Source organism: Mirounga leonina, unplaced genomic scaffold, assembly GCF_011800145.1.
Source record: "Mirounga leonina isolate KUSES-001 unplaced genomic scaffold, KU_Mleo_1.0 Mir_126, whole genome shotgun sequence".
NCBI classification, from domain to species: domain Eukaryota; kingdom Metazoa; phylum Chordata; class Mammalia; order Carnivora; family Phocidae; genus Mirounga; species Mirounga leonina.
The window spans coordinates 27,060,155-27,086,403 of NW_023270314.1; the positions used below are offsets into that span (position 1 = coordinate 27,060,155).

The 26,249-nt window shown below is 35.6% G+C and overlaps 1 protein-coding gene across 8 annotated transcripts in view; it reads right to left on the reverse strand.

Moving 5' to 3' along the window:
• Window positions 1-3,561: 3,561 nt before the first annotated feature.
• LARP4 (La ribonucleoprotein 4) overlaps window positions 3,562-26,249 on the reverse strand; it is a 204,937-nt gene continuing 182,249 nt past the window's right edge. For 6 of the 8 annotated variants that reach the window (XM_035002685.1, XM_035002680.1, XM_035002679.1 and 3 more), the window contains 8 exons: window positions 23,837-24,049; window positions 23,144-23,247; window positions 18,279-18,491; window positions 17,591-17,639; window positions 15,189-15,350; window positions 9,656-9,780; window positions 9,373-9,541; window positions 3,562-8,008 (listed from right to left, as the gene is read on the reverse strand). In XM_035002685.1, the coding sequence (XP_034858576.1) occupies window positions 7,670-8,008; window positions 9,373-9,541; window positions 9,656-9,780; window positions 15,189-15,350; window positions 17,591-17,639; window positions 18,279-18,491; window positions 23,144-23,247; window positions 23,837-24,049 (1,374 nt within the window). In that variant the 3' untranslated portion in view covers window positions 3,562-7,669. The remainder of the gene's footprint in view (window positions 8,009-9,372; window positions 9,542-9,655; window positions 9,781-15,188; window positions 15,351-17,590; window positions 17,640-18,278; window positions 18,492-23,143; window positions 23,248-23,836; window positions 24,050-26,249) is intronic. The other 2 variants (XM_035002682.1, XM_035002681.1) reach the window with 2 other exon arrangements.

Sequence of the window (26,249 nt, forward strand, 5' to 3'; positions counted from 1 at the left end):
CAGAGAGTTTGTGGGTGTTTTCTGAAGGTTTAAATACTGATGAAAAATGGCATGCTACACAAATAGCCATACATCCACAGGAAAATAAGATAGTGGTTAAGACAACACATTTTTAGGAAAATTTTAATAAGTTTACATTTGGAAACTTTGAAGAGTATTTACTATTACTCCACAATTTAACAGATGAGTAAACAAGCAGAGAAAATTCAATCATTTGCCTAAATATACCAAGATTTAGTAGCACAGATGGCTATACAGCTATGAGAAGCCTTTAAGAAAGGGGGAAAGTTTGATAAGTATTTAAATTCCTCAACCTTCAAGCCATGTTTATGGCTATTACAGGATTTCTAGGGCACAACTGGTTTTGCTGAAGCAGATATGAATTATGTCTTTTAGGAATCTACACATAGAGGAATGGTACATTGATTGTGAGGAAAATGTTTAGCGGTACAGTTATGACAAGCTTGATGCTTTTTATTCCTCTCCAATACATGACAGACCTTATTGGTGAGGAGAGAGAACATTAAGTCTTGAATGAAATCATATATTAAGTGGTTAGCACGATAGTTGGTAGCCTGGAAACTGTCCTGGTGGGACAAGGGATGATTGGGATTAAGGTACCAATAATTAAGGGGCACCTGGGTGGCTCAGTCGTTAAGCGTCTGCCTTCGGCTCAGGTCATGATCTCGGGGTGCTGGGATTGAGCCCCGCATCAGGCTCCCTGCTCGGCTGGGGGCCTGCTTCTCCCTCTTCCACTCCCCCTGCTTGTGTTCCCTCTCTAGCTGTGTCTCTCTCTGTCAAATAAATAAATAAAATCTTAAAAAAAAAAAAAAAGGTACCAATAATTAAGACCAAACATTTTTTATTTAGCCTTGTCCCTAATGGTCACATTTTAAATTAGCTGAAAGAGGAGTGGAGGTGGGGCAGGTTGCAGGGGAAAAAAATTAGCTGAAAGAAAATATAATCTAATGAAAACCACTTTATGCTGGAGACGAACTACTGTCTTTTGGACTTAAAAGGGATTTTAGTTTAGTATTATTTTTGTTCCCCCATCTCTCCATTGTTAAGATTATCAGAAATCCTGCAAAATGAACAAGCCTATTTCAAAACTGTACTCAGAATTATATTTCCCTCTCTACAAAATGTTCTTTGCCAATCTATCCCTCCAATCATGGTGAATGGCACAAACTTCCATCCAGTTCCAAAGCGACAAATTCATGAGTCATTTTTGATGCCTTCTTCACCCTTCCTCCCTCCATTTATCTCATCAAGTCCTGTTCCCAGAAGTTCCTCAAATCTTTCACTTTGTTCCAACCTATCACCATGAGATATAATCTAACCAGTCTCCCATCTATTCTCCATAGTGCACAAATTTCAAATCCCAGGAGTCTGGCTCTTCCCTTCTTCAGCCTCAGCTTGAAAGATGAAATAATGTCGCCCATGCTGTATGTGCAGGACCCTATAATTCTTCAATGCATGGTAAAGTGCTAAATGCACAAGTTGTTCCTCATCTGAACACCCTCCTGCTCACCTAATTTACTTTTACTCCTTCAGATACGTCCCCTTTCTCAGAGAAAGATCTATCCCCACACCATCCCTCACTCCCAGTCACAGATTCTGATTCCTGCTTTCGTATTTACCACTGGTCTCATTTTGCAATTACTTAGGACTATTTGATGCTAGGCACAGTAAGGGCAGGAATCCTATTTTTGCTGCCTAGCACACTGTCTGGAACATAGCATGCAATAAATACTGGCTGACATAATATATATTAATAAATACTCCACCCAATACCTTTAGTTGGGATAAATCAATGTCAGTTACTTGTACAGGCAGAATTGGGAATGCAAAACTAGAACTTTAGATGCATCATTCAAAATACAAGTGTGTAAGGATAAAAGCAGCATACATATTTAGGAAGGCTGGAGTCCTACTATGGTTCATTAAGTCTGATACAGTAAACATACAAAAGAAACGGGAAAGAACGCACTTTCAAAAATCTGCAGAGCAGCTACCAAAAACGAATTTTAAAAAATGTTTAGGGGTGCCTGGCTGGCTCAGTCAGAAGAGCATGTGACTCTTGATCTCAGTCATGAGTTCGAGTCCCACGTTGGGTGTAGAAAGTAAACAAACAAACAAACAAAAAGATAATGTTTAGGTAGCGTGTTCGTTTGTTTCCTACAACACCAGAAGAAAACGAAGGTCCATATGTGGGAGCATTATGAAGAAAGTGAAAACATCCCAGTTCCTTTAAGCCCTCACACAAACTAAGAACACCCTTGATAGTTTTGTCAGACTTTGAAGGAAATTCACCATCCTTTAGCAGTAACTGTTAAACTTTGCAAAAAACTTCCAGGAATATAAAACTGAAAACTTAAACTTGGGAGACTTATATTTAATATTTTCTAAAAGGCATAGTTAGAAAATAAAGGGCATAAATATGTTACCTCAGTCATAAGACTCTTGACAAATCCATTCATTTTAACTACAACTCAAAGCCTACATAACTAAGTTTACCAAGTTGGTTATTAGTCCACTAAAAAGAATACACAATTACACCGTGTCCTGATATGATAAAAAAGAAATTTAGGTTACACAACCCCCTCTCTTGGCCAAATAAACTTTATTAATACACTGATTTAATAAGGCCTTAAGCCTTTGTTAATGTACAACTCTGTAAATCTGTTATTACTGGGACCATTTTACTCACTGATATTAACTATCTTCATTACAATAACTATTATCAAATTAAAGGTTTTAGCTGTTTAAAGGGCAATGCTACTGAGCTAAGTAATTATCAAAGTGAATGTTCACATTCAGTGCTACCTTCATGTATATTTTTTACAAATATACTCCTATCACATAAATTGGTAGAATAGTAAGACATTTCTGAATATTTTTGATTAGCGAATCTAATTTGAAATTAGTCCACCATATTTGAAAGACCTAGATTTCTACTATAAAAAAGTTCACCTTAACTGGGCAACTGAAGAATAAACTGTGGTATAATAACTATGAAACACTTCATTTTCCCCTTTTACCCATTTTTGCCTTAACACAGTTTTAAAAAGAAAAAGATTAAAAGATTCATTTAAATTTCCCAGTAAACTTTCCCTTTAAAAAGCTCCCCAAACCCTTTAGCTTTAGATACAACAGAACAAAGATGTGGTGAACGCTAAAAATAACCTAATGGTTTTCTCTTGGAAATAGAAGTTCAAAAGCCTAGAATTTACATACTCAGGTCAGGCCATAATCTGCCCCAGAAAAGCAAAATCCTTAAGTTGCACATTGCCCTATGGTTTTTCCCCCCATCACCATTGCTTCCAACACTAAAAGAATTTAAGAAAACCCTGAGACAATAAAGCTGAATCTTCTGGCTCTCTTCCCTCACTTTACAGATGAAATATCACACATCCTGTACCCCACTCCCCCAAACCAAACCAAAAAAAGAGCTGAGACCATAATAATGATAGAACTCAGAGAACAGGCAACATAAAAGATTGTGGAAAAATAAATACAAGTAGTCATTAGACATAAACCACCTGGAGAAAAGGAAACCAGTTCTGCTTTTAAATAATTTTATTTTTTCTAATTTTGTGTTACTTTCATTTCCCATAGCACCTTGGTAATGTTGAAAACAGAAATACAAATACAAGATGTACTCATTTTAACATAATATGCATGAGCATATGTCACACCATCTTTTTTTGGGGGGAGGGGGCAGTTTGGACAACAGGAACAAACCTAAGCAATGGACAAAATAGAAGCTGGGTAACTGGTTCTGATCTCTGACCCCGAACATTTAACAGGGGTCACTCAAAAGACATGTAAATCAGGCCAAAAAAAAAAAAATCAACATTGATGTAGATGTTTCTTTATCTATACTAATCAGTGTTTTGTGCTACAAAACTGAAAATAAAGCCATTTTATTTTATACACAGCCTGTTGACATCTGAGTTGTACTTTTAGGAACTGTCTACTCAACAATTCATAAAAAGTTGTTAGTTTTAAAAAATAAATTATTTAATAATCAGGTGATTTTGAAAGAGAATTTACTTTCAACTTGAACACAAATTCTCTTTCAACTTCTTAAAATGTCTCATTCAGTTAATAAAAACTGAAATGTCTATGTATCTTCTTGGAAGCTCAGACTAGCTAAGTTAGCATACACCAGAAAAGCCTAAAGTTAAATTAATGGCCACCAAATTGTAAGGAAATATAAAAATTAGGAAAAAACCTCATCATATAGTTAATAATTTATAAAAACCCTCAAAAGGAATACACTGTCCTCTTGCATTTTATCTTTTCTGTAAAAACAAACAAAATGGGTACTTTTAAAATATGGTTAATATACATGCCCAACACAAATATCAAGAGACTTAACCCCAGTGCTGTTCAATTGTGTCAAAGTAAAACCAGTGGACATTTAAGCCAAAAGACTAAATATTAAGGCCATAACTAATAAAGCTAAAGAAAGCGTTCAGTAATTTTTCAATACTATTTTCTGCTCCAGCAGATGCAAATACTCCATCATTAAGCCTTTTGCAAAGCCAACCTGGTTACTTAAAAAGGAATGTAAAACAATATTCAAGCTACCTTAATTTTAGAAACCAAAAATAAATTTAAAATCACATGTAATTTGAGATCACATGGAAATGGAGCACAAAAGATGACAACAATAAATCCTGATTACTGAAAGATCTTCTCTTCTTCCAAAACCCAAATGAATAAAATTTAGATGGATCACTCTTTTGAATGCCAATGTCTATATTTGCAAAAATGAAATCACTGAGTAGAGACAGGCCCTAGATATTATGAAAACTTCAATTACCAGGATAGAAAATGGAGACAGGTTTTGCAGTATCTCCAAATACCTTCTCTATGAAGTGCTAAGTGATGAACTTGTGTGACTCTTGTTCTCTTCATGCAATAAGAACTATGACAGAAAACCACCATACTATACACTATCACTTGTATCTACTTTGAGCCTCCAATAACCCAAGGAAATGTTAAGTCTAAGGATGAAGAGAAAAATCTGACATTTAAATTCCTCCCTCTACAGAACCAAATAAATAGCTGAACTATTTATTTAAACGCCCAACCTGCATCAGTTACAGAGAACTGCTGGAAAAAAAAATCCACTTTCACACAACTCACAGGCATCATTTAGATACAAACCTTAAATCTGCTGTAATAAAATAAATGCTAAATACATACTGTGAATATATATAATTACACACACACACTCATTCTTCCCTATACATCCCACCAAACTGGGAACTATTAGCTGTAATGAGGCAAATTAAATTAAAAACACTATATATTATAAGAAATTTAAAAATGATCACGTCTTCAAATTTGTACTTTCAATAACATTTTGGGTAAAAAAGCAAGAACACAGTTGCTTTCTTCAAAAGAAGACCCTTTTCTTTTGTTTCAATTAGAACATTTAGCTTTTAGAAGTTGGGTGAACTAACAGTAAGTCCCACAAGCATACAACACAATGTGACACACATTGTAAAAAAGTAATGTTTCATTTTAAGTGCAATAATTAAGTTTATAATCCTTACCAAGTGATTTTTATAAAATGTTTATTCTCTTAAATCCAATGCATTCACAGAGTGTTAACACTTTAAATGTTTATCATTTCCACCAACTGCAGCATTATCTAAGTAAACCAAAATAAGCACTTTTATCATAGATGTAGTCAATGATTATTAATACTTTTTTTTAAAGGACCTAAACTTCCCCCAAATTTCAGCACAGGTAGTTTTATTGTATGTTTCATCTAGCAGATTTTTAAAAATAGTGTGTAGAAATGAATAGTTTTAAACTGCTTAAATATATTATACCATGTTATCAATCCACCAAATCAAAAGCAATTGCCAAGCTGAATAATAAGTTACAAAGAAATGATAATCCTGGCTTGTACAGAAATGTGCAGTGTTTAGTTAGCTACTAATACAAATCTCTAAAGCTTAACTTAGAGTTGGAAGATGAGTTTCACAGTAATGTAATTTTAACCTCCATTTACATTCATTTTAATATATTACTAAGATGTTTACTCTATGTCACAATGGTGCTTTCCAGTGTTCACAATTTACAGTTTCAATTTGTACATATGTAATTCACTAACATAAGGGACAGTTATGACTATTACAAACTATCCCTAAAAAGAAAACAAAACCCCACCTTACATGGAACTCTGAAAATGGTATGACTTAACACAGATTAATGCAACATGGTTTTTAATATTTTAGCCATTTTCTAAACACCAGCATGTAAACTTGCCTACTTAATATGACAGCTACAACTTTATTCACTGAGAAAGTATGTATTAATTTTCTTCAACTATCTTTCTCACCTTAAGTAAAAAAATCTCATGACTTGCTGGTTCTGTTTCTGTGAATTCCAAACTGTATTTTTTTGGCAGGGGGAGGGGGGGGAGAAAAGGAAGGAAGATGATAAAACACATTGTAAACAAAAAAGTCACCCCCAAATTAAGCCTTTAATTTTTTTTTTTTTTTTTACTTCTACACTATTTAACACTTTAAGAAATCAGTTACAATGTTTCATCTTTAACACGAATACAAATAAATTACTGTAGGGTCAGTCTGACCTACCATTCTGGGATCTAAAGTTCTAAATACATGAACAGAAGAGTAAACTACTTCAATGTTCAATCGGAGATTTAGAACAGTTATATGATTTGACTAGACTGGTCAAGGCAATTAGAAACATACAATTCCGTAGGATGTTGATTATTTTGCTTTTGGGGGGTGGGTAGTCAAAGAACAGAGAATAACAATGAAGTAACAAAAAAACCTGTCTCCTATTTGGGGGGGGGGGCAGGAAATCACAAAGCAGTTTAAATCTCTGAAGTCCATTTGACCTATCCACTCAGATCTAAGACAAATTTTCGATTTTTTGAATAACCCCCTTTCTTTCCTTGAGTATCAAACTGATTGATAGTCACATCTCTAGGTACAATCAGAGCTTAACAGTTTGTTGAATGAAATATTAAGGTCAAAAAGACAATTTCAAAATGGAAAAAAAAATCTACTCAAGTATTACATTCAGTTTTCAAATCGTTTTCTAACATGACAACAGATTTGGCTTCAATCACTCTTGCACACACTCACACAACAGGCACCCCAGCCACTGATCTGCTTTGCAACACAAGGCCATATAGGCAGAAATGGCATTCTCCAAGCCAAACTTTAAATAGATTAAAAAAAGTAATTTCTAATTTTACAGAAATGCTTCTTCAAAAAATATTTTCTCTCACTCCCTCATCTCCTGTACTGAAGGATGTGTAATATGTTTTTTTCTCAAGCTAAATCTGAACCCTCAAAATTGATTCTAGGCAGAAGATCTCTGCAAATTAAAATCAAAAACAAAAATAGAAAAATTATATTTTTATATATGTATACATATATATATATATATATTTATACTGATTGGAATCCTCCAGCATTTTAAAATCACTTTAGAGATGAATTTTGGGATTCTACTGCTCACAACTCCAAAATCCATAATGATTTAAGGACATACGCTTTTCTCCTGTTTCCTTCCTGGCTACCCCCTCCCCTCCAGAACAGTTCAATATAGCCACGGCTCAAGTTTAATGGGAAGAGAGAGAAGTTTTTGAATAGTTTGTTTGTTTGTTTTACTTTGGTGATCTGGGTGGCACATATTGCTCTTTGCCATTACGTCGAGTCACTCCCTGAGGTATAGCCCTATGGCCAAACTGGCGTCTCTGTTCCCTGATTTTTCCAGCTGCTCCCCTGGGAATGGTATTGCCTCGGAAGCTAGAATACTCCTTACTAGCCCTCGCTTCTGGCTTCTCATGTGATTTCTCAATGGACTTCTCAGGAGCTCCATTCTCTTCATTTTTGGTGGGAGATACTACATTGGAGCGAAGTTCTCGTAGTGGCTGCACAAGAACCGGAGCTGGCTCTTTAGGGGGCTTCTGGCACACTTCAGCATAACTTAGCTTTCGGGGTTCCTTTGAGTGAAGATAAGAAAACACATTTATGGAACATTCTCTAAGTAAAGTACAAAAAGGATAATGTGACCCACAAGAAAATCAGTAAGCTATCTTCTAGGAGAGGGCAACAGGCATTCTCATATACACTGCTATTAAAGTGTCTGCGTACAATCTTAAAAAAAAAAAATTTTGTTGAAATAATAAAAAGCCTTGGCAATTTATAAATGATACAATATTTTCACTTGAGGAATTTATGTGAAAGATGTTCATGTCAGTATTGTTTGTAACAGGTGATGAAAAAAACTGGAAATAACCTAAATGTCTAACAAGGAAGGAGAGATTAAGTTAATAATGTACTTTCAGGTTAAATTAATAATGTACATCCGTATGATGAATGTACATCTGTTCTCTCTTCCAAGGCTACAAAGAACCCTGAGATGGACTCCACAAGAATCTCAACAGAGCAGCTGGGAACCAAGAATATATTAATAGAAGACTAATTAAAGGTCTTAATTACCTCATCTGGAAAAAAAGGAAACAGGGATGTTATGAGAATGGGATAAAGCATGTGAGAAGTATTTACCACTGGTCTTAGCATATAGCAGGCATTCAGTAATCAGTAGCTGCCATTGTACTATTATTAAATAACAAAATAAAATGTCCTTAACCTAGAAGGAACTATACCAAAATGCAACTAGTTATATTAATGAATGAAAAGATTATTAAATTCTGTGTTTTTGCTCTGCTTTTCTGTATTTCCCTAATTATAAAAATGATTTCTGGAAACTGAATAAAAATGGAAGTGGCCCTCCTAAGACTTGTTAAACATTCCCCCCCCAAAAAAAGAATTTCAAGGGGGCTCAAAGCCTCTTTAGCCCCAAAATACATTCATCATAACTTGAATAAGAAAGAAGCGTCATTTAACTAGAAGGTGATCAGAAAAAAAGCCATTAAAAAACAAAAAACAAACAAACAAAAAATCCAAAACCCAGACTGGGGGCAACCTGGGTGGCTCAGCTGGTTGAGCATCTGCCTCTGGCTCAGGTCTTGATCCCAAAGTCCTGGGATCAAGCCCCATATGGGCTCTCCCTCTCCCCTATTCATGCTCTCTTGCTCAAATAAATCTTAAAAAACAAAAACAAAAACAAAAAAACCCAACAAAAACCAAAACTTCTCAGAATGAATAATTATTCTTCACTATCTCAACATGGCTAAAATTTCCCATTTCTTTGCAGTGACTTTAAACTCCTTGAGCTTCATTTGAGGCAGGTAGCCTCAGTTTGGTAAATGACTCTGCTCTAGCAAAGACTTATGTGAAAAAAAAATCTCATTATTTAACCTATTATTTTTTTTGTCCCCACATACTAAATTCATCAAGTTACCTGTAGGGCCACAGCTACAGCTGCATTTATGTTATTATTACATGGTGAAGCACTATTTGCCCTTGATGGCTTTGCAGTACTTGGGGAAGAAACTGGTATAGCTGTCTGGTTGAGAACATCCTTCTGAACAGAGGAATCCTCTACTAGATCCTTTTCTTGCTGAGTTGTGCTAAGGAAAAGAGAGCTTGACATTAGACTTAGTACAGCACATAAAAACAGCTGAGCAAATGACCAGAAGAGAAAGTAATCTTAATGTGGAAGACCTTCTATACTGAAACTGTACCTTAATGCAGGAAGCTCAGCTGTACATGGAGGACTGGTACTCATACTGAGTTGCTGAGCAGAGGTGCAGTCTGTCTGTTCATCCTCTGCAGGCACTGGGCAACTAACTCTTAACTCTTCATTATCCTTAAAGTAAAAATATATTTCAAAATTAACTTATATAGACACTTCTCCAAAGAAGATATCCAAATTGCCAATAAGCACTTGTAAAGAGGCTCAATCATCATCCGTCAATTAGGGAAATGCAAATCAAAACCACAATGAGAAATCACTTTGCACTCACCAGGGTGGCTATAATCAGTAAGTAACAAATGTTTGTGATGATAATGGAAGACACTGGAACTCTCATACACTGAGTAGTAATGCAAAATGGTGCATTTTGGAAAATAGTCTGGCAGTTCCTCAAAAAGTTAAACACAGTTACCATATGACCCGGCAGTATATACCCAAGAGAAAATAGGTCTACACACAAATTTCTACGAATAATTCGCATTATTCATAGTAGCCAAAAAACTGTGAACAACCTAAATATTCATCAACCGGTGAATGTATAAATAAAATGTGGTATATCCATATAATGTAATATTACTGGGCAATAAAAGGAATGAAGTACTGGTACACACTACCACAATGGATGAACCTTGAGAAAATCATGCTAAGTGAAATAAGCCAGTCACAAAAAGGCAAATATTATATGATTCCATTTACACGAGATACCCAGAGTACTCACATTTATATAGATAAAGTAGAATGGTGGCTGCCAGGGGCTGAGGGAAGGGGGAATGGGTAATGGGAGTCACTGTGTAATGGGTATAGCATTTTATTATTACTTTTAAAAGATTTTGTGTTTTAAGGAATCTCTACACCCAACATGGGGCTTGAACTCACAACCCAGAGACCAAGAGTTGCAAGCTCTACCAACTGAGCCAGCCAGGTGTCCCCTACAGCATTTTATATTTACAAGATTGAGAGTTCTGGAGATTAGATGCACAACAATGTGAATGTACTTAACACAACTGAACTGCATACACTGAACAATGCTTAAGATGGTAAATTTTCTAAGGATTTTTTTTTTAAGGCATTATTTATTTATTTATTTGTCAGAGAGATAGCACAAGTAGGCAGAGTGGCAGGCAGAGGGAGAGGGAGAAGCAGGCTCTCCGCTGAGCAGGGAGCCCGATGCGGGGCTTGATCCCAGGACCCTGGGATCATGACCTGAGCCGAAGGCAGCTGCTTAACCAACTGAGCCACCCAGGTGCCCCGATGGTAAATTTTTTAGAGGGGGAGAGGGAGAGAATCTCAAGCAGACACCACGCTGAGCGTGGAGCCTATGTGGGGTTTGATTTCACCACCCTGAGATCAGGACCAAAGCTGAAATCAAGAGTCGGATGCTTAATTGACTAAACCACTCAGGCACCCCCTTAAGATGGTAAAATTTATATTATGTGCAATTTACCGCAATATTTTTTTTTTTTTAGAGATTTTTATTTATTTATTTGAGATAGAGTGAGAGAGAGAGCATAAAGGCGGGAGAGCAGCAGAGGGGAGAGGGAGAAGCAGGCTCACCACTGAGCAGGGAGTCCAATGTGGGGCTTGATCCCAGGACCCCAGGATCATAACCTGAGTTGAAAACAGATGCTTAACTGCCTGAGCCACCCAGGCGCCCCTTACCACAATTTTAAAAAGTAAAATAAAAACAATAGCAAGGGACGCCTGGGTGGCTCAGTCGGTTAAACATCTGCCTTCAGCTTGGGTCATGATCTCAGGGTCCTGGGATTGAGTCCCGCATTGGGATCCTTGCTCAGTGGAAGCCTGTTTCTCCCTCTGCCCCTCCCCCTGCTCGTGCTCTCTAAAATAAATAAATCTTAAAAACAAACAAAAAACCCCCACAAAAAAATCTAATAGCGAGCCCTGGATATTAAAATCGATTGATAAAGTACAAATTTCAGTAGGTTTATTTTTTTAAAGATTTTATTTATTTATTTGTGAGAAAGCGAGCATGAGTTGGGGGGCTGCGCGGAAGGGCAGTAGGAGAGGGAGCAGCAGATGCCCCACTGAGCAGGGAGCCTGGTGGGGCTTGATCCCAAGACCCCGGGATCATGACCTGGGCCAAAGGCAGATGCTTAACCAACAAGCCACCAGGCACCCCCAAATTTCAGTCAGTTCAGAGGTAACATTTAGAAAAACTTTGTAGAAAATATAGACAAGTACAAAAATAAAAATTAGGAAAGCCAAAACAAAATCTGACATTCCACCTACAAGGTGCAATATCAAATTAAGAGTTAAAGAGAAGAAAAGAGAAGTGAAGAATTTATCAAAGAGATAATACAGGAAAATTTTCTAGCATGTAAGGACGAGTTTACAGACTGAAAAGGTCTACCAAGTATCCGGTGCAATGAATTAAAAAGGAGCCATAGGAAGATACACCTTCATAACTTCACAGAATACCAGAGATAAATAAAAGATCCTAAAGGCCTCCAGAGGGGAGGAAAAGGTCACAGGAGGATCAGAACGATAGGTTTCTAAAAAGGATCTCAGGAAGCCAGATCATTTCCTAAGCAAGATATAAAAAAGAACAAACCATAAAAGAATGACTGATAAATATGACCATACTAAAATAAGAACCTGTTTTCATTCACAAATACTAAACTCTGGAAACAAACCATAATTAGTAATATCCATTACTGACAAAGGATTAGTACCCAAAATAAATTTAAAAATTTCATGAATCTGTAAGATAAAGAGATAACCCAATAGAAAAAAAAAAGTGCCAAATACTTGGCACTTTATAAAGAGAAACTCAAATGGGCAATAAAAACATGAAAAAGTAACTTAACCTCAACAGTAAATTTTAAAAGATGCCCTATCACTCAGCAATTCCACTATGTATATACCCTAAAAACAGGGTGTATAGTTTGAACATTCACAGCAGAATTGCTTATAATGTCAAATAGACAAAAAAACAGCTCAAGTGTCTATCAACAGTTGAATAATACTCTTACAAAAGAATACAACAGTGCAAAATGAACTAGTTGTTTCAACACCAATGAATTTTACACAATATAGAATGAAAGAAATTGTTAACAGAAGATTACACATTCCATTTATGTTGTGTTCAAAAACAGGCACACTGAACAGTATACTCTCTAGGTTAGGGGTTGACAAACCAAGGCCTGCTGGCCAAATCCAGCCTCTGAATTTGGCTGGTATGGCCTATGAGCTAAAAGTGGTTTTTATGTTTTTAGCATGTGGCCCACAAGCCTAAAATATTTACTTTCTGGCCCTATTCTACAGAAAAAGTTTCCCAACCTGGAATGGTAAAATTATAAAAAAAGCAACGAAATTGTTATTGCAGTCAGGATGTTTCCTCTGACGGGGAGGAATAGGAGGAATCTTAAAAAGGGAGGGGAGACACATGGCACTGCTAAGATGTTGGTGATGTTCATTGTCCACAACTGTGGGTTGGGATTACAAGGGGAAATACACTTTATTATTCTTCTTTAAAAACGTATGTTATGTGTGAATCACACCTCACCAAATGGGAGAAGCCATCAACTATAAAATGCACCATTATATTATGTATTACTAAGAAAAACACTACTACTTAACCTACGGTAACGTTTAATTATAGATTTTCAAAGGTGGAAAAAATGTCTATCTTAAGGCTGATGAAATAACTATAACATTGCACAATTTTTTAAACAAGGGAAGACAAATACCTTCAAAATTCCATGGGAACATGATTTCTAAAACAGAACTCTACAGAAATAAGCTACTGATCCTATGTAAAAACAAAAACATTTTTGGAACACAAGATCTCAAGAAATTTATACTAAAAACCACTAATTCAGGAAGCTCAGGAAGATGTGACCCACCATAATAAAGAAAAGTAAAGTAAGAGTGAGGATCCAACAAAAGAAAGTAAGGAAAATTCTCAGGATGATGGTAAAGTCAAGTCCCAGCTATACAATTGTGCAGTAGGCCACTGAGAGTATAAGAAAGGAGAAATAATGGCAGTATACTATGAGGTTCAGTTATGGAAAAAAAATGGTAATATCAAGATGTGACTTACAATGATGGCATATCCTAATCTAACTGGCAGTGCTTTTTACTTTCTTTTTTTTTAAGACTTTATTTATTTATTTGAGAGAGAGTACAAGCAAGGGGGAGGGACAGAGGGACAAGTAGACTCCCTGTTAAGCAGGGAGCCTGACATGGGGGAGGGGTGTGTGGCTGATCTCAGGATTCTGAGATCATGACCTGAGCTGAAGGCTTAACCAAACTGAGCCATCCAGCTGCCCCTGCTTTTTACCTTTTTAGTGATACTAAATTAATAGGGCATCTTATAATTGATGGTATCCTAGATATGATGCAGTACAATATACAGGGAGGATAAGAAAAGTATGTTGGCTTAAGAGAGCTAAATCCTTAGGTTCTAAATGGAAAGTTAATAGACAACATCAAAAATTGGAAAGTCAAGAAATAAAGTATATTGGGAGCACGCAACTCTTGATCTTGGGGTCCTGAGTTCAACCCCACATTGGGTGGAGATGAAAGAAAAGCAAAGAGAAGAAAAAAGAAAAGTAGTAGCATAACCATGTTAGTTAGAAATATAGGGGGAAAACAGGAGAAAAAACTAGTTGAAATGGTTGCAGAGGAATACTATTTTTCACTATAAGCCTAGATGTATACTACCTGTATATACTATAAAAATAAAAACTGAATTAAGAAAAAAAGGGAAGAAAATGAGAAAAATATGTGGGTGTAAAGATTTAGCACAGGAAGAGGTCTACACTCAAAAATATTTTAGGAGGAGCACCTGGGTGGCTCAGTTGCTAAGTGTCTGCCTTCGGCTCAGGTCATGATCCCAGGGTCCTGGGATCGAGCCCCGCCATCGGGCTCCCTGCTTCACGGGAAGCCTGCTTCTCCCTCTCCCACTCCCTCTGCTTGTGTTCCCTCTCTTGCTGTGTCTCTCTCTGTCAAATAAATAAATAAAATCTAAAAAAAAAAAAAAAAATTTTAGGATGCGGTACCTATCCTAAAGGTTGATGTCCTAACTCTTTGATATCAACTCTCCATTATTTGAAAGCCTGAATTTACCAAACTTAGAATTCATTCATATCATTGACTAATTACAGGCACTTAAGTGGAAACAACACTTTCCACCAGCTTGCATTAATTGGTTCTACCAAACTGAGTTGGCTGACACCAAAGACATGCAAAAATGAAGAAACATTTTATTTTTTTAATTGGTTTAATTTTTATTTTATTTCTTTCTTTTTAATTAACATATAATGTATTATTTGTTTCAAGGGTACAGGTCTGTGATTCATTAGTCTTACACAACACCCAGCACTTTATTGGCCTGTGTAGCTTTATCATAAATCTTTTTATAATACTCAAAGCAAGCTGACAATCCCATGAGTAAAAACTATGATAGAAATACATATTAAGTGCAAATAAAATTTCAAATTATAACTCTGCAAACAAAGGCTATGGTCCCATAAGTAAAAGATTGATGCCTCAGTGTTTACCTTTTCTTTGTAGACACCTTTAACAACATCAGACATCCTACTCTCCAAAACAAGTTCACCTGGAGTTCTTGATGAACTTCCAGGTAAAGGAGGAAAATTTGAGGCTAGTAAGTCAAACTTTGGTGTTGGAGCCTTTGCTTCAGCTGATGAAGACTGCGGTCTCTAAAAGACACAAATCATAAAACAGGTCACATGCCAATCTCATTCCCTAATCCTGTACCACAGAAGCTGAAAGTTGTAAGGAAACAAACAAAACTCTACACTAATGCAAGAATTGTTTGTTCTCCTATAAATTCCTGGCTTCTCATCTCAGTTGAGCTCTCATTTTTTTATCAATCCTACTTACCTTTTGTCAACTTCCTCACCTGTTTCTTTTGCAAACTTTGCCACACTCCTTAAGCCTGCTAACCAAATCTCCACTATTTGCTAAATTTGTAATACTCCCTTCCAGAACAAAAATAAAAACCCCTATGTGACCTAAATTTGCCATGAGTTTTTCTCCTTTCATATAGTCTCAAAAGAACAGTATCTTTCCTTGAAAAATCTCCTGATCTGCCTTTCTGCCCACCACCCTCTACAAGCCTCACCTCTGTATTTATCACCACTAAAATTGCTTTGACAAGTCACCAATGCCTTCCACAATGCAAAATCTGACAGACTTTTTTTCCTAACCTCGCATAGCACCTGGCATGGTAAACATTCTTTCCTTTTGAGAACTCATTCCTCCCTTAGCTTCTGTGATACCTTTCTCTTGATTTTCAGATCTCACAATCAGGTGCTTGCGTCTCTCTACCTATTCCCTTTGACAGTTTTATAGTTTCTATGTGTTTCTATAGTTTCTACTCTTTTCACTTCCATACTCTCCCTGTGTGATAGTCACTATTCATGGCTTCAACTACTACCTATACGCAAACAACCTTTACAACAATCTTTTTCACTTTTGGTGACTGGCTACACACCACTAGAAATTTACCAAAACTCACTGAATTGTACACTTTCAATATTCTCAGCCCAGACCTTTACCTGAAACCTAGACATCCATTTGTCTATCAGCCTTCTCTGCTCAGATTTTGCTTGGATACTTCAAACAATATAATAACTAATCTCATTCTTTAGCCCAAAGCTACTATGCTGCCAAAGTTCCATTCTTGACCACTCTAAATCACTTACTCTACAGAGTCCCCTGAATGATTTCATCTACTTTTATGATTTCAATTACTTTGTGTAAGCTCACAAATCCTAAATTTTACCTCTAGCTAACATCTTCTTCCTGCACAAAGGCACTTCCATTCTGCCTTTCCTACTGGAAAGTGTGTTTGTCTCCTTTTTCTTCACCCCTTCAGTCCTCAATCCTCAAAATATTTTCAACATATTAAATGGACTTCAAAACTAATCTCTTCTCTCCTCAGTTGTTCAGGGCCACTTGAGGATTCATATGGACTGTTGCAATGGTATCGTTCTAAAAAAGCTGTTGCTATGTCATGGCTGCCCATGGTACAGAAAGCTATAAATAAAAAAACAAAACTATTTTAAAAGGTTCACAGTTTGCCCTAAGGACCATTCTGTGTGTTATAACGCAGTATGTTTTCTTCTTTGGAAATGCTTATCTTTTCACTACTTATATATGTAATATTTGTATATATATTATATGTAGCCTACATGCTGTATGTATAGTACACTTATATGTATATACAATTTAGAACTATAAAACTTTAATTTATAAGCACTTTTGTTAAGATTAGTGGATAGAAGAATAAGTAGTAGCTAGAAAATTGCCCGCCCCCTCAAGTAATGAGTTTCCAACACCATCCAGAGAGCTTTGTAAGTGAATGATAAACTTTATCAAGTTGGCAAAAAGTCATATATTTATTGGGCTATTGATAAATAGTAACTTTTGTTCAATGTCTGTCAGAGTGTAAATTGGCACAACCCCTACAGAAAGATGTTAAGCTGGCAGCAACTTACTGAATTGTGACCTAGAAATCCCATTTCTAAGGATTCTCCTTCAGGTGTTATTACACACATAGGAAAGAAGTTACCATAGCTACAAGACTGAAAGATTGAAACTACTTAAATGTCCATTAACAACATAATAAACTTTTCATTGAATATTTTCATTTTTTGATTTTTAAACTATGTGAATATATTAGGTATTCAAGTAATTTTTAAAAAACACAAGCAACACAGATCAAATCCCTAACTATACATGTGCTTTAAGGGTGGGGCATAGTGGTAGCAGTAGATATTTTAGGGTCAAAGCACAGGTTCTATTTACCTTTGTCTAATACTATAATCAATAAGACAAAAACCTGGAAAGACCGACCACAAGCCAATGCCATACTAAATCACAAAAGAAAAAAATAAATAAATAGATGTAATAAAACTATGTAAAAAAAACTTACCTGGACTCTCTCATCTTCTCGTCGTCTTCGACCTCTGAAAAGAGTTCTCCTTTTAACAACGATAAAAAAGGTGGGGATGATGGGAGGGACAACTCATAAGTTTCTTCAAATATATAATACACTCTATCAAAGATGGGTGAATTTCTAGTTTAACTAACTATATTTTCTATATCTCCACTATTAAGAGATGAATATATATTCTTCTGAAGGGATCCTAAACTAATCTACAAAAACTTCATCTACAACACCACCACCACCACTAAATAAGTTGGGCCATTTTTATTAAGCAGTGTTCCTTCCACACCAGAAGTATATCAGGGTTTTTTGTTTCATTCGAGCAGAGGAGGCAATAAGGTATAATCCCATTTCCATAGTTAAGAAGTTGTAAGAAATTAAACTAGAATGCAGATAGGATCTTATCTTTCTAAGCTATTCTTTCCTCAGTGAACCATAAAGAACTTCAGAGTAACTTTATGAACCTCTGACTCAGAGCTATATTCTATATGGGCACTATAAATTTCTAAATAATTATGAAAACTATTAACCCATATTATGTGAACACTGTATTCAATTAGTAAAACCATACACCAATAGTTAAAACAAAATAATCACTAGGTCTTCAAATATTCACATTACGAGCAAAGAATTTTCATATACCTTATCCATATTTATTACCCTATTTCCTTACCTGCCCCTACCATAGTCCCCATTCTGTTCCATCTGTATAGGAGGAGTTTCTTTTGGAAGGTAGCTTTGCTCCTGATGCCCTGTTACTGTAGGATTATGCCGTTCAGTTGGAAAGTTCCTTGAACCAGATCTGTTTAATGGTCCATCCCCCAATGACACAGAGCCCTCTGTCGAGTGTTCTGAACCACTCGATGACCTAAAATGAGGCTTCACACTATAAGAAATATAAGATCACATACATGAGAGGATAAATCAAGACAGACAAAATCTTTCCCCTTAATGGTAAAAACTCTATTTAATGGGACAAGCTAAAAATTGCCTTCTACTGTATTCTGATTTTCCACAAATTAAATTACACATAAAAGTGTCACATTATAAAAATGTAAACTCTTTTATGTCTCAGATTTTTACATTTAAAAAAGTTGTTTGGGGGCGCCTGGGTGGCTCAGCTGTTAAGCGTCTGCCTTCAGCTCAGGTCATGGTCCCAGGGTCCTGGGATCGAGCCCCGCATCGGGCTCCCTGCTCTGCAGGAAGCCTGCTTCTCCCTCCCCCACTCCCCCTGCTTGTGTTCCCTCTCTCGCTGTGTCCCTGTCAAATAAATAAATAAAATCTTTAAAAAAATAAAAAAGTTGTTTGGAGAGATTTGGGGTAAAATCCAAAGTTCTTCAAGATAAAGCTACTTCTATTTCAATACTCAAAATACAACTAGGATTTTAGCTAATTTAACACCAGTTGCAGTCTTGACACGCCCGAATCAGCCAGGCTTTAAGCTTATTAATGAATTTATGCCATACATTCTCAATGGGGCAACATCACCCCCAGTGGGAGTAAAAAAGGTTCAAGGCAGGGGTGGGGTGGGGTGGGGCCGAGAAGGAACAAAAAAAAATCCCAATCTTACTCCTTTTATGCACAGAGCACAGATATACATACATTACATAAATACATATACAATATCTCCAGTACTAAATTTTCATAGGGAAAAATTGGCGGGGGATGTCTAAAAAGGCTCTCTAGGGGAGTGACAATGAAAACCAGAGAAACAGTGCAATATATTAAAATCCCAGCTTCTTTTTAAATTAATTGTTCAAAGATCCTATGTGAAAAAAAGCTAGGAAAATATAATGCAACTAATAGCCTGGCATGGCTTCATGAATTAGGTATAGAATCTAGTAAAAACAAACAAAAAACCCCAGTAAGTACGAACAAGGGTAGCTTTTATCTTGGATGATGGGTATAAGCACCCAACTCTCTAACAATGTATAAGCAGATGAAGCTAGGGTAGGGGTAAAGGAGAGGCTACAGTTTAACCAACAGTGAAAACAAAGTAAGCCCAACCAACTAAGGATCTTGGTTCTGTAACAGATTATACAAGTATGAGATTTATATTTGGCCCCTTATTTGTAGTTTAAAAATTCCATTTTTACAGCCCGTTTTCATGGTTACAAATTTATATCAATAAACACATTGCCAATTCCTGGTTCTCTGAATTTGGATTTAAAACTTCAAAATAATTATAAAGCCCAACAATTTAACATTAATTCCAACATCTCTGGCTACCCTATTCTTTATAGAAAACAAAAAAATGAGGTTACTGCCATTAAAACTTAAATATAAAAACCAGGTGACAAAGTTGTGTTGAGTTTCATTAAGATTATATGAAATAATTACTTTACGTCACAAAGTAGATTTTTTATTTTATTTTTTTGCTTGTTTGTTTTAAGATTTTTATTTATTTGACAGAAAGACAGAGCCAGAGAGCTCAAGCGGGGGAGGGGGGAATGGCAGAGGGAGAGGGAGAAGCAGGCTCCCCCATGAGCAGGGAGCCTAACGTGAGGCTTGATCCCAGGATCCCGGGCTCACGACCTGAGCTGAAGGCAGACACTTAATCAACTGAGCCACCCAGGCGCCCCACAAAATAGATTTCTAATAGCAATGAAAATTATAGAATGTCAACACAGAGCATTTTCAAAATATTTTTATTAGCCATCATATCTGAAAATGACCTCATGAGGTAGATACGCTGTTTATCTGTTCAGAAACTATCATTCGCCTAAATTTTCTCATTGCATTTCAATATACCTAACAGGTAAGTTACTGGGTTTAAACAGCCCTCAGATCTCATAATCTTACCCTTCACTGAGAGGGACTTACGATCTCAGTCCAGGCAAAAGAAAAAAAAAAAAAAAAAAGCTAAGAGAGATAAGTGATAAAAGATGGAAAGGAAGAAGTAAAGTGACAGAAAGAGAAAGTATGAAAGGTAGAAAAATGCCCAGACTTCTGAAAGTTAGTCCTAGTCTCTCTAAGTAGGTCTGGTGATCATCACTGGGCTGTTACAAGGTTCATATAATAAACTACAAAAGTACTTCCTAAAAGTTACTTTCTCCTTGACTAATAACTTCAAATAAATAAATAAATAAAAATAAAGGTCTGGAAGTGGTCACTTTTTAGAAGAAAAGAAACAAGGATTAAGGTCTTTCAAAAAGCTCCCAGTTTCATCTGTAATATTTGCATTTTATAAGAAGAAAAAACTCATGTATAATTTTTGTAACTAAAATTAAAAACTTGCACTGGTCAAACATATGAAAAAGGATTGTACATGAATGGTTTTGAATAACAAGCAAAATTATACTAAACCTGCCTTGTACCTTCAAAAGCACAGGCACACCTCCTTATAAGTAAGGATGACTGGACTGTCATTCTTGGCTTTCTTATTGTGATTTCAACCTTTTCACCAAGAAAGCACAGCAAACAAAAACAAGTGACAATAAAGGAACACCATGAACCCATTTAATACATTTTTTAGTCAAGAATCTGCAAACCACCAGTACTTTTACTTATTAAAAACTGCTTTTAGTCTACCTTATAAGAAAGATGTATATTCTACTTAACTGTTTAAAGCAAAATTCACTCTTTAAAAAAAAAAACAAAACGGTGAAATCAATATGTATTATACGTATTTCTACAAAGCTACTCTTTCTAATCAGGGAAATCTGTATTTTCTAACAAGGGAAGTTGCAAGCTGTCATTTACTCTAATTAAATTATTTTTAAGAGAAAACTTCACCAGCTATGGTAGAGGAAAGGAAACGTTCTAATCTCAGGTCTGCTGATAATAACTAGCCATGTAACCCTAGCAAGACTTTTGTCCTCTTCGGCTTTCACTTTCTTCAGCTGTAAAATGAGTTAAAACTACACCATAATAAAGGTCTTTCCAGATTTAAACACCATTCTATGTGCTCATGGAAATTAATCTTTTTGAACAACAGGACTGGGATTAAAGGACAATGTGTGAGGCTCCCTGTAACTTCTACTCATATGTCCTAGCAATACCTGAATTGTGCAGTTGCTACTTTATTACCAAACTAAGAATCACCTACAAGAGCAAATAATCCTTTCATTTATGAAGAATCCTTCATCCTTGTAATATGAAGAGATCACATTTGAAACTTCATAAAGCAGTAAGAATGTATATGTAGTAAAATGTTTGTAACACTTAAAAATGATCTTCAAATGCTTTAACCAATTTTGTCAGTTAAATAAGTACAAAAAATTGTGACAACAGAGGATGGTACACATGAATGCTTCCAGAATCCACTGAGAAGAATATTTAATACCATGAGGCTTCTTTCTCCAGTGAAGCATGTTTCAGGTAAACCTTACAAAAAAGAATTAAGTTCCTAGAAGTCATTTTAGAAGAACATACCCCATGTGGTCTTCTTGCCAAAAAGAACCAACTGGGAGAATGAACTATGGCAAGGGAAAATCACTGAAGAAATCATTTAAAAAGCCAAAAACCCAAACCTAGGAGACTCACAAAATAAGCAAACAAAAAACAATAAATGTGAAACTCTTAAATAAATCTAAGCCACTATATAAGCCCTTTTTTCTTTGGATACTCATACTTTCAAAAGCCATAATATATACCAAATTATTGAGATTATCAATTGATGTTTACATAAAAAGAGTTAACACTTAAGAGACTTACCTTTTTATATGATAGCAAATAGTTTCCAGAGTTCTCAATAATTTATTTAGAACACCGTTTTTGAAGTATAGGCTTTGAAGTCAAACTGGGCTCAAATTTTGGCTCTCCCAGTTACTAGCTACATGCTCTTAGACACGATATTTAACCTTTTATGTTTCAATTTCCTCATCTTAAATAGATATAACTATCTTATAGGGTTATGAAAACTGATAAAATATGTAAAGCCCTTAAAACAAAGTTTTGGACATTAATGTTCAATAAATGGTAGCTATTGTCTAAACACTATAGTTCACGGAAATCATTTCAAAAGTCAATTTTCAAAAATCCTAAGCAACTCATTTTTCCAGCATTCAATACTCAAATCAGCTAACATTTCTATCCTCATTCTCTAAAATGTTACCTATTTAACACACTAAAAAACTCTCTCATTCTCTAAAATGTTACCTATTTAACACACTAAATGGTATTTAAACACCAGATCTTATGTTACTATCATAAAATAATTTTCTATTATCTTTATTATTAAAAAGTCAGTATGTACAATCTTAGTTCTAAATCTTTTTTATACAAATTATCCACTATGAGGTCAAAGTGTGCTTATTAATTCTAGAGTAAATGACTTAAGCTTTTTACTAAGATTTATAAATAAGCATTGTGACTACCACAGTAATTCTTCAAGAACTACTAGGAATTGTGTACAATAAACTCCACTGTTTTGTTTTTTGTTTTTGTTTTTATGTACGCTCCATGCTGGGCATGGAGCACAATGCCTGGGCTTGAATTCATGACCCGAGGATCAAGACCTGAGCCGAAATCAAGAGGTGGATGCTTAACTGACTGAGCCATCCTGGCACCCCTATTCCACTATGATTGTTATCTTACCGATTTTTTTGGAATGGTCGAGGCATATTCACAGCAGCAGCATTTGTTTTATAAGATCCTGGTGCATTAAAGCCATTCACAAAACTACCATTGGGAAAGGGAGCCTAAAAGAAAATGTGATGTTTAAAAACAATTAATGAAAAGGGCAAAACCTAGTGTGAAGGCTGTAAGAAACTCCTGATGAACTAACCTAGCATCAAATTTTTTTAAAGATTTTTTATTTTTAAGTAATCTCTACACTCAACATGAGGCTTGAACTCACGACCCCAAGCTCAAGAGTCGCATGCTCCACTCAGGATCCCCCTCAATTTCTTTTATAAGGCAAAAATAATTTTAAGCATTTTACTTACTTTTGTAATACTCACTTCAAATATCACTTGATTTACAGAAGGAATCATTAGGTCATTACTTAATAAAGTACATTTCTCTCTGAAAAAGTTGAACTGAAAACATTTTAAACTAATCAGGACTTACCCACTCTCTTATTTTAATTCATTCAGCAAAATCTAAAGAATAAAATTATAGGAACCAATAGCTCAACTCTTAGTCACATGGGGATTAGGTATCTTTATCACTACTTAAAAGCCCGAAAGAAACCAGTATCAACACAAAACAAAATAAACTACTCTAGCTGATTTCTTCAAATTTCAGCTTGAGTGAAAAATTTTATAATTCTGTAAGGATCTCACTTACCAGTGGTGTTTCAAAGTAAGGTGCAGGATTTGGTGACCAAGACTGAGGCACAATACTATAGACCGAGTACTGTTGGTGAGGATTATATACAGGCTGCATAAAAACTGGTGAGGCATACTGTGCTTGAGTTTGAATGGGCTGACTATACATACTAGAATCCATTAATCGATAACCATTCTTAGCAAAAAATGTATTGATGGCTTTTATCCTTGCCTAGAAGAAAGAGAAACAAATTATAATGAAGGACTGTATGTCTTCACAAATATATTTAATTTACATTTTAAACATATTTTACATGACTATGTTATTTCTGCCTACTATACAGTCAGTAGAGCAAAAGGAAATGACTGATAGCTTTAAATTATTTTAAAACTTCTGCATGGCTAATACAACAATGAACAAAGTAAAACCACAAAGTCAAAATAGTAAAACTAACTGCAACTTATCACAGACAAGGGAGCAAATATTCCTAATATACAAATTCTAAAAAAAAAAAGATAAAAAAATGTGTTAGAGAAATGAACAGAGTTCACAGAGAAAAGAAAGGCAAATGGCTCTTAAATGTGAAAAGATGCTAAACCTTGCTTATAGGAGAAATGAGATTAAAAATGGAATTAACATTTCTCACTTACAGGATTGCCAAAAATCCCAAAATTTGACAACATACTTTGTTGATAAGGTTGTGGCAAAATATACTGATGATGGGAATGTAAAACAGCACAACCCTTATAAACAAAAACTTAGCAATATCTTCCAAAAATCATATATGCATTTATCACATTCTCATCAATCCCACTTCAAGGAATCTTTTCCAAATACACACTGAACAAAAAGAAGTTTTAAAAAAAGGATGCACGTGGCTGTTCACTGACACTAACTATAATAGGAAGGGGGAAAAAGCTATCCACAACACACACACACACACAACACACACTGAACAGTCCATCAATGGTTGAATACACTATATTACATCCACACAATTGAGTATCATGCAGATGTAAACTGAGGAACTGCTCTAAGTACTACTATGGAGTGATTTCCAGAATACATTATTGTTTAAAAAAAAAAAGAGGTAAAGCAAGGAGGATAAGAATAGGTATAAGTAAGCTACTGTTTAGCTAAGTCAGATAACGATATAAGATATACTTGCATTCACACATATATATGTGTATGTATTTAATATACTGTTGTATTTTTTTTCAAAGATTTTATTTATTTATTTGACAGACAGAGACACAGTGAGTGTGGGAACACAAGCAGGGGGAATGGGAGAGGGAGAAGCAGGCTTGGAGCAGGAAGCCCAACCTGGGGCTAGATCCCAGGACTCTGGGATCACGACCTGATCTGAAGGCAAATGCTTAACCAACTGAGCCACCTAGGCGCCCCTCATATACTGTTTTACTTTTAAACCATACACATTTTGAAAATAAAATTTAAAAAATCAATTGTAAAAGTTAAAAGCAAAATTAACCTAAATGTGCATCTGTGTTATATTAGTAATGTAACAGAGAAATCCTAAGTGATTTTGAGCCATAATAAAATCAACTGTTATGAATGTTCCTTAGGAATAAACTACAAGGCAAAGTATAGCAAAAAATTTCTTAGTTTGTTTCCAGAGTTATATTCCTATTGGTATTGTTATTCTGATACTTTTGCATGTGATTATGGGATACAGCAAATCAGTAATTATACTGGGGTCACTGAGATCTGAGATTTTCACATGAGAGAAAGAAGACACAGATGTGAGATCGAAGAAGTGAAAAGCATGTAGCCTGAATTTAAATTGGAAGCCTCAGTATAAACTCATGATATATTTTTGTTAAAAACAAACAAACACACACCTATTTCATAGCTCTGACCAATGAATGGCTTTTAAACAATGACCACACACAAGAACTCCTGTGCCTAGCCAGTGGGCTGCAAATTATCAGCTCCCCATAAAAAGCAAAGTGGGAATTCTGGAGACTTGACTGACCCCAGGCCTCTGACACAAAATGTACAAAACACTGGAACATCTTATCACACGAGGGAGCAAGCAAACCACTGAAAATTACTAAGGCTGTGACAAAAGGCCTCGTAAGTTAACTCAAAAGAGCCCACAATGCATTAATAAGGACAACAAACACACCAATATGTTTAGATACCCAACAACAAAAAATACTGAAATGGTCATTTTTGAAGGTTCTTAGGGAACCAACACATTATTTTCAAAAACTGGTAATAAAAGCTAGAACCAAGCATTTATCATGCATTCCATATATGAGCTGTACCTCAGGGTAATAAAGATGATGGCAAGCTTCCCTTTATAGAAGCCCTTCAACTAATAAATGGAAAAAAAGAAAGCCTGAAAATAGCACCTCTTTGCAGCCTTTAATTAATAGATTTAGTCAATGATCAGTAGCACCTAGCATAA